The 13,405-nt window shown below is 34.4% G+C and overlaps 1 protein-coding gene across 1 annotated transcript in view; it reads left to right on the forward strand.

The window, feature by feature from the left end:
- The window catches only part of CAAP1 (caspase activity and apoptosis inhibitor 1), a 46,754-nt gene extending 33,653 nt beyond the window's left edge, over positions 1-13,101 (forward strand). Inside the window, exon 6 of the mRNA XM_025852972.2 lies at positions 9,394-13,101. Within this exon, the coding sequence (XP_025708757.1) occupies positions 9,394-9,740 (347 nt within the window). The 3' untranslated portion in view covers positions 9,741-13,101. The remainder of the gene's footprint in view (positions 1-9,393) is intronic.
- Positions 13,102-13,405: the final 304 nt, after the last annotated feature.

Below are 13,405 nucleotides of genomic sequence, written 5' to 3' on the forward strand. Positions count from 1 at the left end.
AAACGAAAAATGGTCATGTCATTATGCTCATCAAAGCCTTCCCATAGATTCCTATCTCAAAACAGAATCTGAAGTCCTTCCTTCCTGTGGCCAGTACAAGCCATATGTGTTACGTCCTGTCACTCTCTCCCTTGTGCATTCTCTTCCTTCCTCCTCACTTCCTTTGGCACTACAAGCACTGTTGTCAGAGATTTTGCTTTTGCTGTTCCCTCTGCTTGTATGCTCCTCCCCAGATAACCATGAGTCTTCTGCATATCATTTAGATCGTGATCAAATGTTACCTTCTCTGTCTAAACTAATGAGAGCTACTTTTTTTCAGAGCTCATTAACCTCTTAAAACCCAGAATTTTACTGAGCATTGATGTCAGATTAGAAGATACCTTTTTTGAACATAGAACTATGATGCTCTGTCATGTGTCTAGTTCACAGCATATCTCAAAATATAAATGTGAATCTATCATTTGCGACTCCAGGTTTTAGTGCCTGTCATGGAGTTTGTCCAAATCTGAGAATTAAACTCATTCACATCAGCGACGTACTCTTATTTAAGTCAACTATTTCTTCTTTAAGATCAAACATCTCCAAATCAACGAGGCCTTCCCTAACCTACTTGTGCTCACCTCACCTCTTCTCTCTTACTAAATATCACCTAGTTCCTACTACTGTTGCCTGTTTAATTACTTATCTGATCCATTGTAAAGACTGGCAAGAGGTCCTTGTTGTGCTTTTTCTCCTAGAAGGGTGATGTCTTCAGAGGCAATAATTTTGGATACTACCCTTTTATATGTTCTCACGTGTGTGTTTTATGCTGTTAGGCTCACATACTTCTGTACTGAGTTTAGCTCTAGCACCTCTCTTTCAGTTCTGTACCTTACACTTGGAGTTTCTTCTGTCAACATCATCTAATATATTCTAAGACCTACTTCATACCACATGCCTATGAAGATCTCCTTGACTTTTTCCTGTTGCCTTTTACATTGTGAAATTCTGGCATACTTTATATTTGCACAGTTTAGTACTTCATCATGTCCATATTTTAAGCAAACATAAGTACCATAAAGGCAAAATTTGTGCCTTAATCATGCTGCAAATATTTAGTTTACCCTACCTATAGCATTTTGTAAGGCCCATCTCTTCTGTGGCCTTTATAGCACTATTGTGGCATAGGTAATAGATACTGAGTGAATATTTATTGATTTTTGGATAATTTCTGAATTTGTCATTCACAGAAGTTAACGTTTACTAGTGGACACTAGTTATCCAGAAGGTCAGTGTGTGGTTGGTAGAATGCTAGACAGTTCTTCTGTATTAAATTGTTTGCATTTTTTTCTTTATGTCAGTAAGTGTCATGATTAATTTTTTAATATGGTGGTTAACATGATACACTTAAATTTAAATCAGTAGTTTCAAACACTGCATGATAGAATAACCAAGTTCTACCAGTTTTGCTGAGAGGAAGATTAAAGTCCTCTATAAAAATTATTTTTATATATTAAAAAAACAGTTGTTTCTTTTTCAGAAAATAAAGTTTTGGTTTCTTGAAAAGGCTAGAACTCACTAAAACTGTTACAAGTTGACTTTTTACAGTTAGAATACTGTAGAATTGTGTTCCTTATCACTTAAAATTTAGTAAAATCAAAGTTTTTTGTTGTCTCAAAAGAAATCCATGGAGGCATAGCATTGCTGTCCAGTGAACTATGGACTTTGTTACTAATGAGATTCTAGCAGGTTGATAACACTAGAAGCCTTGGAGAGTTGAGATTCTAGAGGGAGGGACCTAGAGGGAAGGATGGTGAAATGTGCTGTTCTAAATGGCATAACCACTGAACGTGATTAACTTAAAATTAAATGGGAAAAAACTGAAAGAGAAAACAAAGCAAAATAGTTTACCCTTTTGATAACCAGCTATAGGGTTGCCTAATAGGAATATTGGATTTTGATTTTCTTGTGTTCTCCTCCAGGATATATATTTTTACATAATTTCAAAAATGTTATTTTAGGTTTCTGAATAGCAATCAACTCTTTAAAAAAAACCTTTTTATCTTGGAAATTTTCAAACAAAAATAAGAAAAAAATAGCATTAACTCCTGTGTACTCCTTTCCATCTTCAGTTATCCCCCTATGACTAATTTTTCATCCGTATTACTACCCACTTCATATTGCTAGATTGTTTTAAAGCAAATTCTAAACATTTTCAGTTCATCTGTAAATATTTAAATATGTTTGTATCTCAAAAATTAGAGATCTCTTTTTAAGCATGATCATAATGCCTTAAAAAGTTAACATTGCTTAATATCAGATATTCAGAAAGTGTTCAGATTTAACCTACTACTTATTGGTTAGTATTGTGATATTAAGATTGATGGATTGGTACAAGAATTGTCACCCTACCACCTGATGGTTTTTGTAGCTATTAATTATTGTTGAGATCCAATATTTCATTAAGGGTTACAGAATAGTAATCCTTAGATACCCAGTGTTCAAATTTCTCTGGTTGTCTATATATATATATATATATTTTTTTTTTTTTTTTTTTTGAGAGAGAGAGAGAGAGAGAGAGAGGGATGGGTGGGGGGCAGGGGGACAGGGAGAGGATCCCAGCATGTAGCCTGACATGGGTCTCGATTGATCTCAGGACCCTGAGATCATAACCTGAGCTGATAATCAAGAGTCGGATGCTTAACTAACGGAGCCACCCAGGCACCCCTGTCTTAGAATATTTTTAAAACTCTATTTGTATGAATGGAGATCCAGATAAGTTCCCTATATTATGGTTGGTTGACACTAAGTTTCTTTTTCATCTGCATGCTTGGCCTTCTCATCCCACCCTCCTTTACCTCCCTCTCTTTGCAGTTTATTTCTTAAAGAAACCGGGTTGTCAGAGTTTCTCAGTTTGAATTTTGCTGATTGCATCCCACTGTTTTATTTAGTATTATTTTTCTGTAAATTGGTAGTTAGGTATAGAGGCTTACTCAGATTCATGTTCAAGTTTTTGACATTATTTTAGAAGCAATGTTGTGTCCTTGAGGCACGTAATATACCGTTACTTCTCTTTTTTGTGATCACGTTCATAGCCATTGTGATATCTTGTCCACAGTGGCTGATAGGAGTGCTCTTGATTTCTTGAGGCTAGCTGTTGTTAGTGATCTAGTTTTTTTCCTCTGGGAATTCTTAGTAACTTTTTTTACCCCTGAGTTCTGATTTTTTACAGGATATGTCTCAGGTATGATAACACTGCAGTTGGCAAGCCTCTTCAGTGCGAAGACCGTCACCTCAGATCGCTTTTTTCCTCATATTTCTTTATTTTCCCTCTCCACTGCCTCTTTTTTTGTTTTGTGACTTACTCTATCACTTTATTCAATTCTCTGCTCAAATGTTACCTTATCAAATCACATTGATCAGTCTCTGTGAAAGCATCCTGCTACTGTCCTCTTATTCTAGTTTTATTTTTCTTTATAACACCTGATATGTATTTATAGAGTCTCCTATGACTTAAATAAATGCAGGGACTTTTTTTTAATTCACTGCTGTTTCCTTAATGTTTAAAACACTGTCTTCTACATAGTAGGTGCTCAGTAATATTTGCTGAATTAATTATATTATGTTGTTGGACTCATGGGTCATTCATCTTGATCTCTTAACTTTTATAGCATATATTTTTTTAAAGATTTTATATATTTATTTGAGAGAGAGAGTGAGCAAGAGAGAGAACACAAGCAGGGGGAGTGGCAGAGGCAGAGGGAGAAAGAAGCAGGCTTCCTGCTCCGCGGAGCAGGGAGCCTGATGTGGGGCTCGATCCCAGGACCCTGGGATCATGACCTGAGCCGAAGGCAGACATTTAATCGACTGAGCCACCCAGGCACCCCTTTTATAGCATATTTTAAATTTATTTTTATTTCTTCTCTACATTTAGTGTTTCTTTTCTTTCACTATCTTCCAGCAACCACTGAATGTTTGCTTTTGATAACTGTATGTTTAAATTCTAACATTTCTTGTTCTCTGGTCTTCTTTCACTACATCATGTACTTAATGGCTGCAGGGTCCACTTCAGTCTAAGGATACTAAGTAGACTCCTCCACCCTTCTCCCCCATTAGATTATCTTCTGATCCCTAAATTTTCTTTATTCTTCCTTTGTTCATCTTGGTTCTTTATTTATTGTAGCTGGGTCTTTCTGGAAGCTGGTTTGGGTTTCATCAGTAGCTGTTTAGATATATTTCTCTAGGAGAGCTCTTTCATTTAAGTGGATGAGGTGGGCCTCCCAGTAGAGTGCTTGGACCTGTGGCACGGAGAGGAAGGGTTCAGTTGGCCCAACTATTTGAATGGATTTAATTTAGTTATCTTGCTGTGTGTTTCACAGCCAACTCTTCCTTGCTTCCAAGACTTTCGAAGAAAGAATTCTGTTTATTTGTGGTGTCTTTTGGCTATGGTTTTGCTTTGCTTTTATTTTTCTATCAATTTCATCCTTGCTTACATTTTGTAAGACTCTGGCAAAATGTCTTTTTAGATGATACCCTTTTTTGTCATCTAGTATTATGGTTTCATTTCTTTTTTAACTTTTTACAAGGTTATATTCTTGGAAATGGTTGAAGAAATATACATATGTTCATAGAGCAAAATTGGAACACTCATTTTCTTCTCTTCCCCTACAACTTTAACTTTCCTCTCTGTAAGTAACCACTATTAATAATTTACTTAGGTTATTTTTAACATAAATATGATTATCACTCGTTAGCTTACTTTGTTGACTTAATCATGTCTTGATCATTTTTCCATCTTATGAATTTATTAAATTTTTTACAGATGTATAAAATTCCTCTTTTTACTAATGAGTTAAAAGTATAATATTGTTTTAATTTGCATTTCTTGATTAGAAAATAAATTGAACATATTTTTTAAAGATTTTATTTATGTCAGAGAGAGAGAGAGAGAGAGCACAAGCAGGAGGAGTGGCAGGCAGAGGGAGAAGCAGGCTCCCCATTGAGCAGGGAGCCTGATGTGGGGCTTGATCCCAGGACCCTGAGATCATGACCTGAGCTGAAGGCAGATGCTTAACCAACTGAGCCACCCATGTGTCCCTAGTTGAGCATTTTTTAATGTATTTTTTGATGATTTGTATTTCATATTTTATGAAATGCTTGACTTATTTCTACCTTTGCCCATGTTTTTAGTTATTTCTTAATGATACCTAGACATTGTATGTATTCTTATATTTGCCATGAAAAAATGTATTTTATTAATAGTTGCTTGTAGAGTACCTCTGTCTTATTTTATTTATGTTTCTTTTTTTTTCCTCAGAGGTCTTACTATTTGTTTAGCTAAATTTGTTGATTTTTTTTTCCTTTATGGATTCTCCATTTTATGTTTTACTTAGGTAGGACTGATGTTAGTTTTATCCTCAGTTACTTTACAGTTTTTATGTGCTATTATTGTATTTTTAAGTATCTGTCTTCTGTCACTTCAGTGGGTTCTTGGTAGGGAAGGGAATTAGATATGTGTGCTCAATTTGCCATCTTCAGCAGGAATTGAGATAGATATTTAATTATTCCATGTTCCAGGATTTGTCTTCTGGCTTAATTTAATAATTCAATATCAAGAAGTTTCACAAGAATGTAGTCACTCATAACATTAGATACACTTCCATTTTATGCATTAAAACTATTCTAAGTTGAATTATTAGCAAGTAGAATGTAGGCTCTATTGAGGCTTAAATATACTAGCATAACTTAAAAATCCTTTTAAAATTTTATCCCTCAAAATCTTTGTAATTAAAAAAAATCTTTGTGATTAATAATTCTTGTACGTTTGTGTACTTCCAGTTGGGTGTTTTTTTTTAAGATTTTATTTATTTGAGAGAGAGAGAATGAGAGATAGAGAGCACGAGAGGGAAGAGGGTCAGAGGGAGAAGCAGACTCCCTGCTGAGCAGGGAGCCCGATGTGGGACTCGATCCCGGGACTCCAGGATCATGACCTGAGCCGAAGGGAGTCGCTTAACCAACTGAGCCACCCAGGCACCCCCAGTTGGGTATTTAAAACTTTTATTTTAACAAAAAGCAAACACACATGCATGCATGCAGAATGGGGGTGTGAAGGACAGAACATGACAACACTGATATTTTAAGGATTTTGAGTGAGGCATTTTGGGGTAAAGTTACTTTTTCAGAAAGAATGTACAAGTGTCACCCCTTTCACCTTGAGGATCATAATCGATGAGAAAAAACTATAATTTCCTAATACTAAGGATGAGGTAATTATCTTTGGAAGTGTAGTCAGATATTGTTCGCAAATGATGCTTTAAAAAACAAGTCAGTAGGGTGATGAAAATTAAGGAATAGTGAAAAGACTTGAAGTTTGATCCTTGATCTTCAAATAATTTGTCATGTTATATTGTATGAGTCACTTGACTTGTTTTCACATTTGTGAAATGAAGTGCTTATGCTAAGTTATTTCAGATACAAATTGTACAAAGCTTTGGCATCAATGGTGCAGGTATAATGGGCAGATGGAATCTATGAATACATTCACCAATACTGTGTTATGGAGGACTCAATCACTTAGACTTTGGATAATTTTTTTTCTTTAAGTTTTTATTTTTAAGCTCTACATCCAACATGGGGCTTGAACTTACAACTCTGAGATCAAGAGCTATGTGCTCAACCGACTGAGCCAGCCAAGCACCCCAACCTTCAATAATTTTACATGTAAAACAATGCCAAATTTATGGAGCACCATTTCTTCACTCATAGGATATGTATAGCTGTTTAAAATAAAGAAATAAAGTGAAGCCCACCTTCTGCCCACTAAAAAGTTGGAAACAGACCCATAGAATATATAGATGAAAAAAAATTCTTGTCAAGATTTACCTCCTTTGAAACATGGGGAGTGTCTATAAACACTTTGATTCTGAATCTTTGGTGCTGGTAACTTTATAAAATAAGGATTTTATTATTACAAGCTCAGGGCAGAAGAGCTCTTTAGCTGTGTGGTTGCTTCTTAAGCTTATAGGCTTAAAAAATTAGGTGAGAATATATGTAGCTCATTGGTTCTTAGCCATTTGAAGTGTTTGGAAAAACACACAAAAATAATATGAACATAAGGTACATTCCATTAAAAAATATTTGTACACATTCATATATATTCCTGTAGTCTTTCAGTAAGAAATATAGGCTAATGGTATATGACAGTGATAATTAGCTAGAAGATTTGCCACGTATGTCTTAAGGATCTACTAGTGTAGATTCTCCACTTATTTAATAAAAATATCTCTAAGATTTTCTATTTACTCACATATAAATTCAAAGCAAATTAATTTCATAAAAGTACAGCTACTTCAAAAATTGTGATTTAGCGTATAAGGGATTCCAGAGTTGTATCATTACATACTGAATCCTGGACCCAGGATAATAAGTGAGCTTCCATTATATTGCCTGGATGTTGTAAATTACTTATTTTTTCTAGAAAATCTGGTATCAAAAAGGTCAGGGGTGCCTGGCTGACTCAGTCGGTAGAGTATGACTTTTGATCTCAGGTTTATAAGTTTGAACCCCATGTTGGGTATAGAGATTGCTTAAAGTAAAATCTTAAATAAAAAAAGGTTGTTGAGTGAAAAAAATTTAAGTAAAATGTGATTTACTGACATGTTACTTATCTTTCATTGGCTACTGCTATCAAAAAGAAATTCTTTTGGATTACTATTCAAGTGATGAGTGTATCAAGTGAAAGATAAGTGGTAAACATATCTTGGGAGAAGAAAAATAAAGTATTGCATTTTATAAACTTTTATATAGACTTAACTTACTGTAATACTAGACCTTGTACTTTAGAGATATCCTAGGACAATTTGCCTAAACTTTTACAGGAGAGAAATTCTGGGAAGGTAAGGGATTTGCCCAAAATCACATACTTAATAGCACAGTAAGGTTTAGAACTCAGGTATCCCAACTTTCAGACCCCTTCTTTCCCCACACATCGTTATATGCTTCTGCTCTTAATTCATGATCAGGCAATGACTTCTAGTTTGAAAAACAAATCACCGTTTTTCAGAAATTTATGTTTTAAAATCTTTTAAACAGACTGCAGATTTACACTCAGAATCAGTGAGTACAGATTTATAATTTTACATTAAAGATGGCTAAGCATGAAAATGAACTTTCTGAGACTATGAACAACTTAGCCCTTCATTTATTAATTTGTTTTTGTCTCAAATTGCAATACTTATGTTAAGCATTATTTCTTTACACAAAAGGCTATATTCTTTTTTTCTTTTTTTTAAGCTGTTTGGAGATATGCATTGCTTTGGGGGAGATAGGTAAAATATTCTTTGGCATCAAATAATTAAAATTGCAACCTTGTTTTTTTTTTACAAGTTCTATTTGTAGGCACAAATATAATTTATTGATTCATTTTTCCACATTAATTTTGGAATAGGGAGTAGTTTTTTAATTATTAGGATGTAGGAGGGTCAGTCAGGCTCAGTAAATTGTTACTATAAAACCAGTGGAGTAGAATTGTTTATGGCCTCCCCTATACTTTGTATTATCCGAATTTTCCATCTGTCAGTAAGTTTTTTCTTATATAAGACTAGCAAAGCTAACAGTTGGGGGTTCATGACTTTAAAAAGAAATTAGGAATTCAAAAGATAAATGAATTGGAGGTCTAAGTGAGTACCCAAAGTTTAAATGACATCTGGACTTAATGTCCAAAGCCAAGGTAGTTGGGGCTATAATCTGTCTATATTCAAGGTTTTAGCATCAGTTACAGAAGTTTTATAACAAATGCATTTTTAAAAATTATAGTGTACTAACTTTATTAATTAAAATCCTCTTGATGAAAACTTGGCCTTAGGCATTCTCCTTTAATTTATTGATTTAGAACAAAGTGTTTGGAAAAGCATATGAAAAGATTTAGGATAATTGCAATGCAGATGGTGTCCAGCTTGCCAGGGATATTTTTCCTTTTTTGTAGTTTATAAAGAAAGCAAAGTATTTTAAATTCCTCCTACGATGGAATTTTACTTTTTCATTAATAAGCAATATTTTACTCAGGGTTTCCAACATCAGCTTTCATTTTGTAATGTAGAAGCTTCCCTGTGATATGAAGTGTTGGGACAATTTAATTAGGAAAAGAGATCATGGAACTCCATGTGATGGTATAAATTTTCCAATGCTTCCATGTTCTAAATTGGAATGAAAATACATTAAAATTTACATTAAATTATATCTGTTTTCAAAGTTGAGGAGTCAGGGGAAAAGGGGTTGGGATAGAGGTTGTGGAATGTGTTTGGGGCTCCATGGTGGGAGGTGGGGTCAAAGAAGCCTTTTAATCATAAATAGAAAGGAAATTTTGATGAGGGCATTTAGGTTACATGGTTCTTTCCCCTTTTTTGTTTGTTACAGGCAAAGGGGAAGATAGTGATGTACTCAGTATAAATGCAGATGCTTATGACAGCGACATAGAAGGCCCATGCAACGAAGAAGCTGCTGCTCCTGAGGTCCCTGAAAATACAGTCCAAAGTGAAGCTGGTCAGATAGATGACCTGGAGAAAGACATTGAGAAAAGTGTGAATGAGATTCTGGGACTGGCAGAGTCTAGCCCAAAGGAACCCAAAGCAGCCACCCTGACCGTTCCTCCACCAGAAGATGTTCAGCCTTCCGCACAGCAGCTGGAGCTGCTAGAACTTGAGATGAGGGCGAGAGCTATTAAAGCCCTAATGAAGGCTGGTGATATAAAAAAACCAGCCTAATTATTTGACTTGAATCTGAGTTCTAGGTATGTTGGAGCGAAGCCACATCATATAATTTTGTATATGAAGTTTATTTTGAGTCTTATGTGGTATTTCTCATGTAATCCTTATTAGATAAACTCATCTTAGGCCTAAAATACCTGTGGTTTTTTTTTTTTTTACTGTTGTTACTTTTATATATGTGTTATTGCTTTATGAATTTATGGCAGATATCATTGGATAACCTGGATACTTTGTTAGATGAGCATTTAGCTATGTCTGCAAATTAATATCTGAAAAGCCATTAGCAAAGAGTCACTGTATTTTTTCCTTCATTTTTAAATGTTTTGGCATCAAACCTAAAAGCTTAAGAAAGATTGACCAAGCATGTTGCTCTTAAGGTTACCTATATTTTGTGGTAGAATATTAAATTACTGCTTTTAGATTTGTTAACAATTTAAGAAATTTAGTCATGCTTATATGCGCTTTTAAAATAAGTCTGTCTTGGAGACACCTTCTGTGGGTGTGAATTTACTGGTAAAAACAGAATAACATTTTTTGTTGTAAGGCTTAGAGGTCTGAAATGGCTGAGAAAAATGTTTTTTATAAAAGAAAAAAGGGACTTAATTTAAGGCCATTTTTAAAAATGTAGAAGTAATTGCCCAACTTTAATTCCAGCAGACAAGCCATTCTAACAGGTATTTGATATTATTGGACACTTTGTTCAAGTTTTTTTCTTCAGTAAAAAGGGAACATATTTGCATTTACATTCCAAGGTATTAGGAAAAGAATATTTTATTGTACAGGCTTTTATCTCATGTTTTTGCTTGAAGATCTGATGTGCTATAATTCCATGAATTAAAAATAATAAAGACTATCATCCTGGATCTGAAGACTTTTGATACATTTCCAAAAGCAAAATTAATTTCAGGAAGCTTTGATAAGTCAATGTTATAATTAATCTAATTTTGTATAGTTTTTGTAAATAAATTAACATCCTGCACAATAATGGATGCTTTTTGCCCCATTACTAATTGTAGTTGTTTGATACTGAAATAAATTTAGGTAGAGACTCTTAAAATAAATTAATTTTTTTCTAAAATATAAATCTGAAACCACTGTTTTTATACTTGCTAACAAATATATTTTATTTGTAAACCATGCTCTACTAATGTATGAAGATTTTCCTCATACATAAAACTTGTTGGGATTGTGTTATATTAGCTGGCTTAATTATATGTAAATTTTAGAGAGTTTCTTGTGGAAATAGTGTTTATGAAACGTAAGAGTTGCAAAGTTACAAATTTATTTTTTTGTTGTTTCTGAATATGCCTTTAAATAATCCTGTCATATTTTTCCCCCCCGGGATCTTTCTAATGTAGCACAGGCCTGTGTCATCTGGGGTACTTCTCTTAGGCTGGTAAATGCGGGTATGATTCGAATAGTGAGTTCTGCTTCAAGATGGAAAAGCATTGATTATGGCAAAATAATTTTTTATTTCAACTGAAAGTTAAAATAATAACAAAGTAGTACGGAACAAACTATTGCTGCTTACTAATTATAAAATGCAGTAGATGACATTTGTGTGATTAAACATACAGCAGTAGATAAGGGTCTGAGTGCTTTGTAGCTGCCTAGTTACCACCTTCATGAAGCATTGTGTGTCTGCTCTGTTCATTGTGCAGAATGGTCTAGAGGACATTTGACTAGAGTGGTATGTGTGAGGTAGAATGAGCTTAACAAATTAGAAGCCACTTAGTTTCCTACCTTGGAAAATCAGCTCTTCTTTTTTTTAAGTGTTGAAAGACACAAGAGCTTTTTGAAAAATGAATGACTTTGGAGAATAGGAATATGTTTGTTTTAGGAAAGCCTAAGTAAATGGGAGAATACCATATATTGATCTAATGCTGCCATTTAAATCGTCAACTCACAGGTATTTATTAAATACCTCTGAGGTGTTTAGTCTTGTTCAGAATCTCAAACTCAGGGATGTTACAGTATAGATTTTAGCACAGAATAGACTGAGTAATAGTAAAGATACAGGTGCTACTGCTTTTTATGCTCCTCCCTTTTACCAAGGTAGAGAATTTTTTTTTATACTTTAAATTTTTATTATGTTAGTCACCATACATTACATCATTAGTTTTTTTAAAATAATTTTTTATTGTTATGTTAATCACCATACATTACATCATTAGTTTTTGATGTAGTGTTCCATGATTCATTGTGCATAACACCCAGTGCTCCACGCAGAACGTGCCCTCCTCAGTACCCATCACCAGGCTAACCCATCCCCCTACCCCCCTCCCCTCTAGAACTCTCAGTTTGTTTTTCAGAATGGTAAGGAGAATTTTTATGTAATGTGTAATTAGTAAATTAGAAGATCAAAAAAGGTTTTGACAGCCTTATTTTTTATTCAAATTGAAGTAATCCTGGTATTTGATGAGGACCTTGAATGATAGGTGGTAACTGATAATAACAGGTCCTCTGCGTTTGGCCTTGGGCCACTTTTTGATGATCCTGCTGATTCACCCACTCAAATATATCTTAAAAACCTATTACACCAAGTAGCCAGTGTAACATACTAATTATGAAAAATCTACTGAACCCCCAAATCCTTTAATGAACGCCATCAACTCCTTCTAACTATCAGGCAGGTGTTTTTTCCTTATAAATCTTGTTGCCAAAATCTACTTTCAGCAAATACTAGATTCTAGGGCATGATTAACTATCTGAGTAAAAGTATTCTGAATCATTTGGACAGTAATACAAATTGCAAGAAAGTAAACATTTTCAATGTCATTTTCAAGGTAGATAATGAACCCATGATTTGGGCCAAATAAAGTTGGCAGCCTAAAAATTTCAAAAATTCTCAGTTCTAGTCCATCATGAAAAGTAGGAAAAGAGTTTAGTTACAGGTATTTTTCCTTTATTGTACCTGTTTAATCCTTAAGTAAAACACCAATATGCTTTAACTTAAAACTTAGTTTTTTTATATTTTTCTTTCTTTTTTTGTGGTGGGGTGGCAGGTTATTTGCTTGTTTTAATGTTAGTCTTTTCCCTATCAAATGCTTTTCTTGAACATTTCCAGTCAATGAAATAAGGCATAATGGCATATGTAGCCTGCCTATGTGATGGCCTTGTTGGATTTGCAATTGCCTCTCTATGCTTTCTTTCAAGTAGATTCCCTTTTTAAAACAAAAAAATGCTAATGAATATTATCAATAGGAATGCAGATATATTTGATAATCATTTTTTAAAATGCATTGTGATGAAATGAAAAGCCTGTGAGTTAAGAGCAGAGGGTTCGATTCTGCACAAACCAGCTGTGTTACCCTGGAAAGTAACTAAAATGAAATAAATTGTTAGCCAATATATCAGATTTGTTTCTGCTATAATACTGTGTGATTTCAGTACAGAATACTGTACAATTTTGTAAGCTTATTTCTTACTTCCCTTCCCCTTTTCCCTGATTCAAAAATGAAGCAGCCTGTTTATTTTTTTTAGAGATTTTATTTATTTGAGAGAGCGCACGCACAAGCGTTGGGGGAGGGGCACAGGGAGAGTGAGACAGACTCCCCACTGAGAAGGGAGCCTGAGATCCCAAGACCCTGGGATCATGACCTGAGCCTAAGGCAGCCTGTTAACCAACTGAGCCACCCAAGTGCTCCTGAAGCAGTCTGTTT

Source organism: Callorhinus ursinus, unplaced genomic scaffold, assembly GCF_003265705.2.
Source record: "Callorhinus ursinus isolate GAN/ISIS: 27379988/994484 unplaced genomic scaffold, GSC_fseal_2.0 scaffold42, whole genome shotgun sequence".
Taxonomy (NCBI): domain Eukaryota; kingdom Metazoa; phylum Chordata; class Mammalia; order Carnivora; family Otariidae; genus Callorhinus; species Callorhinus ursinus.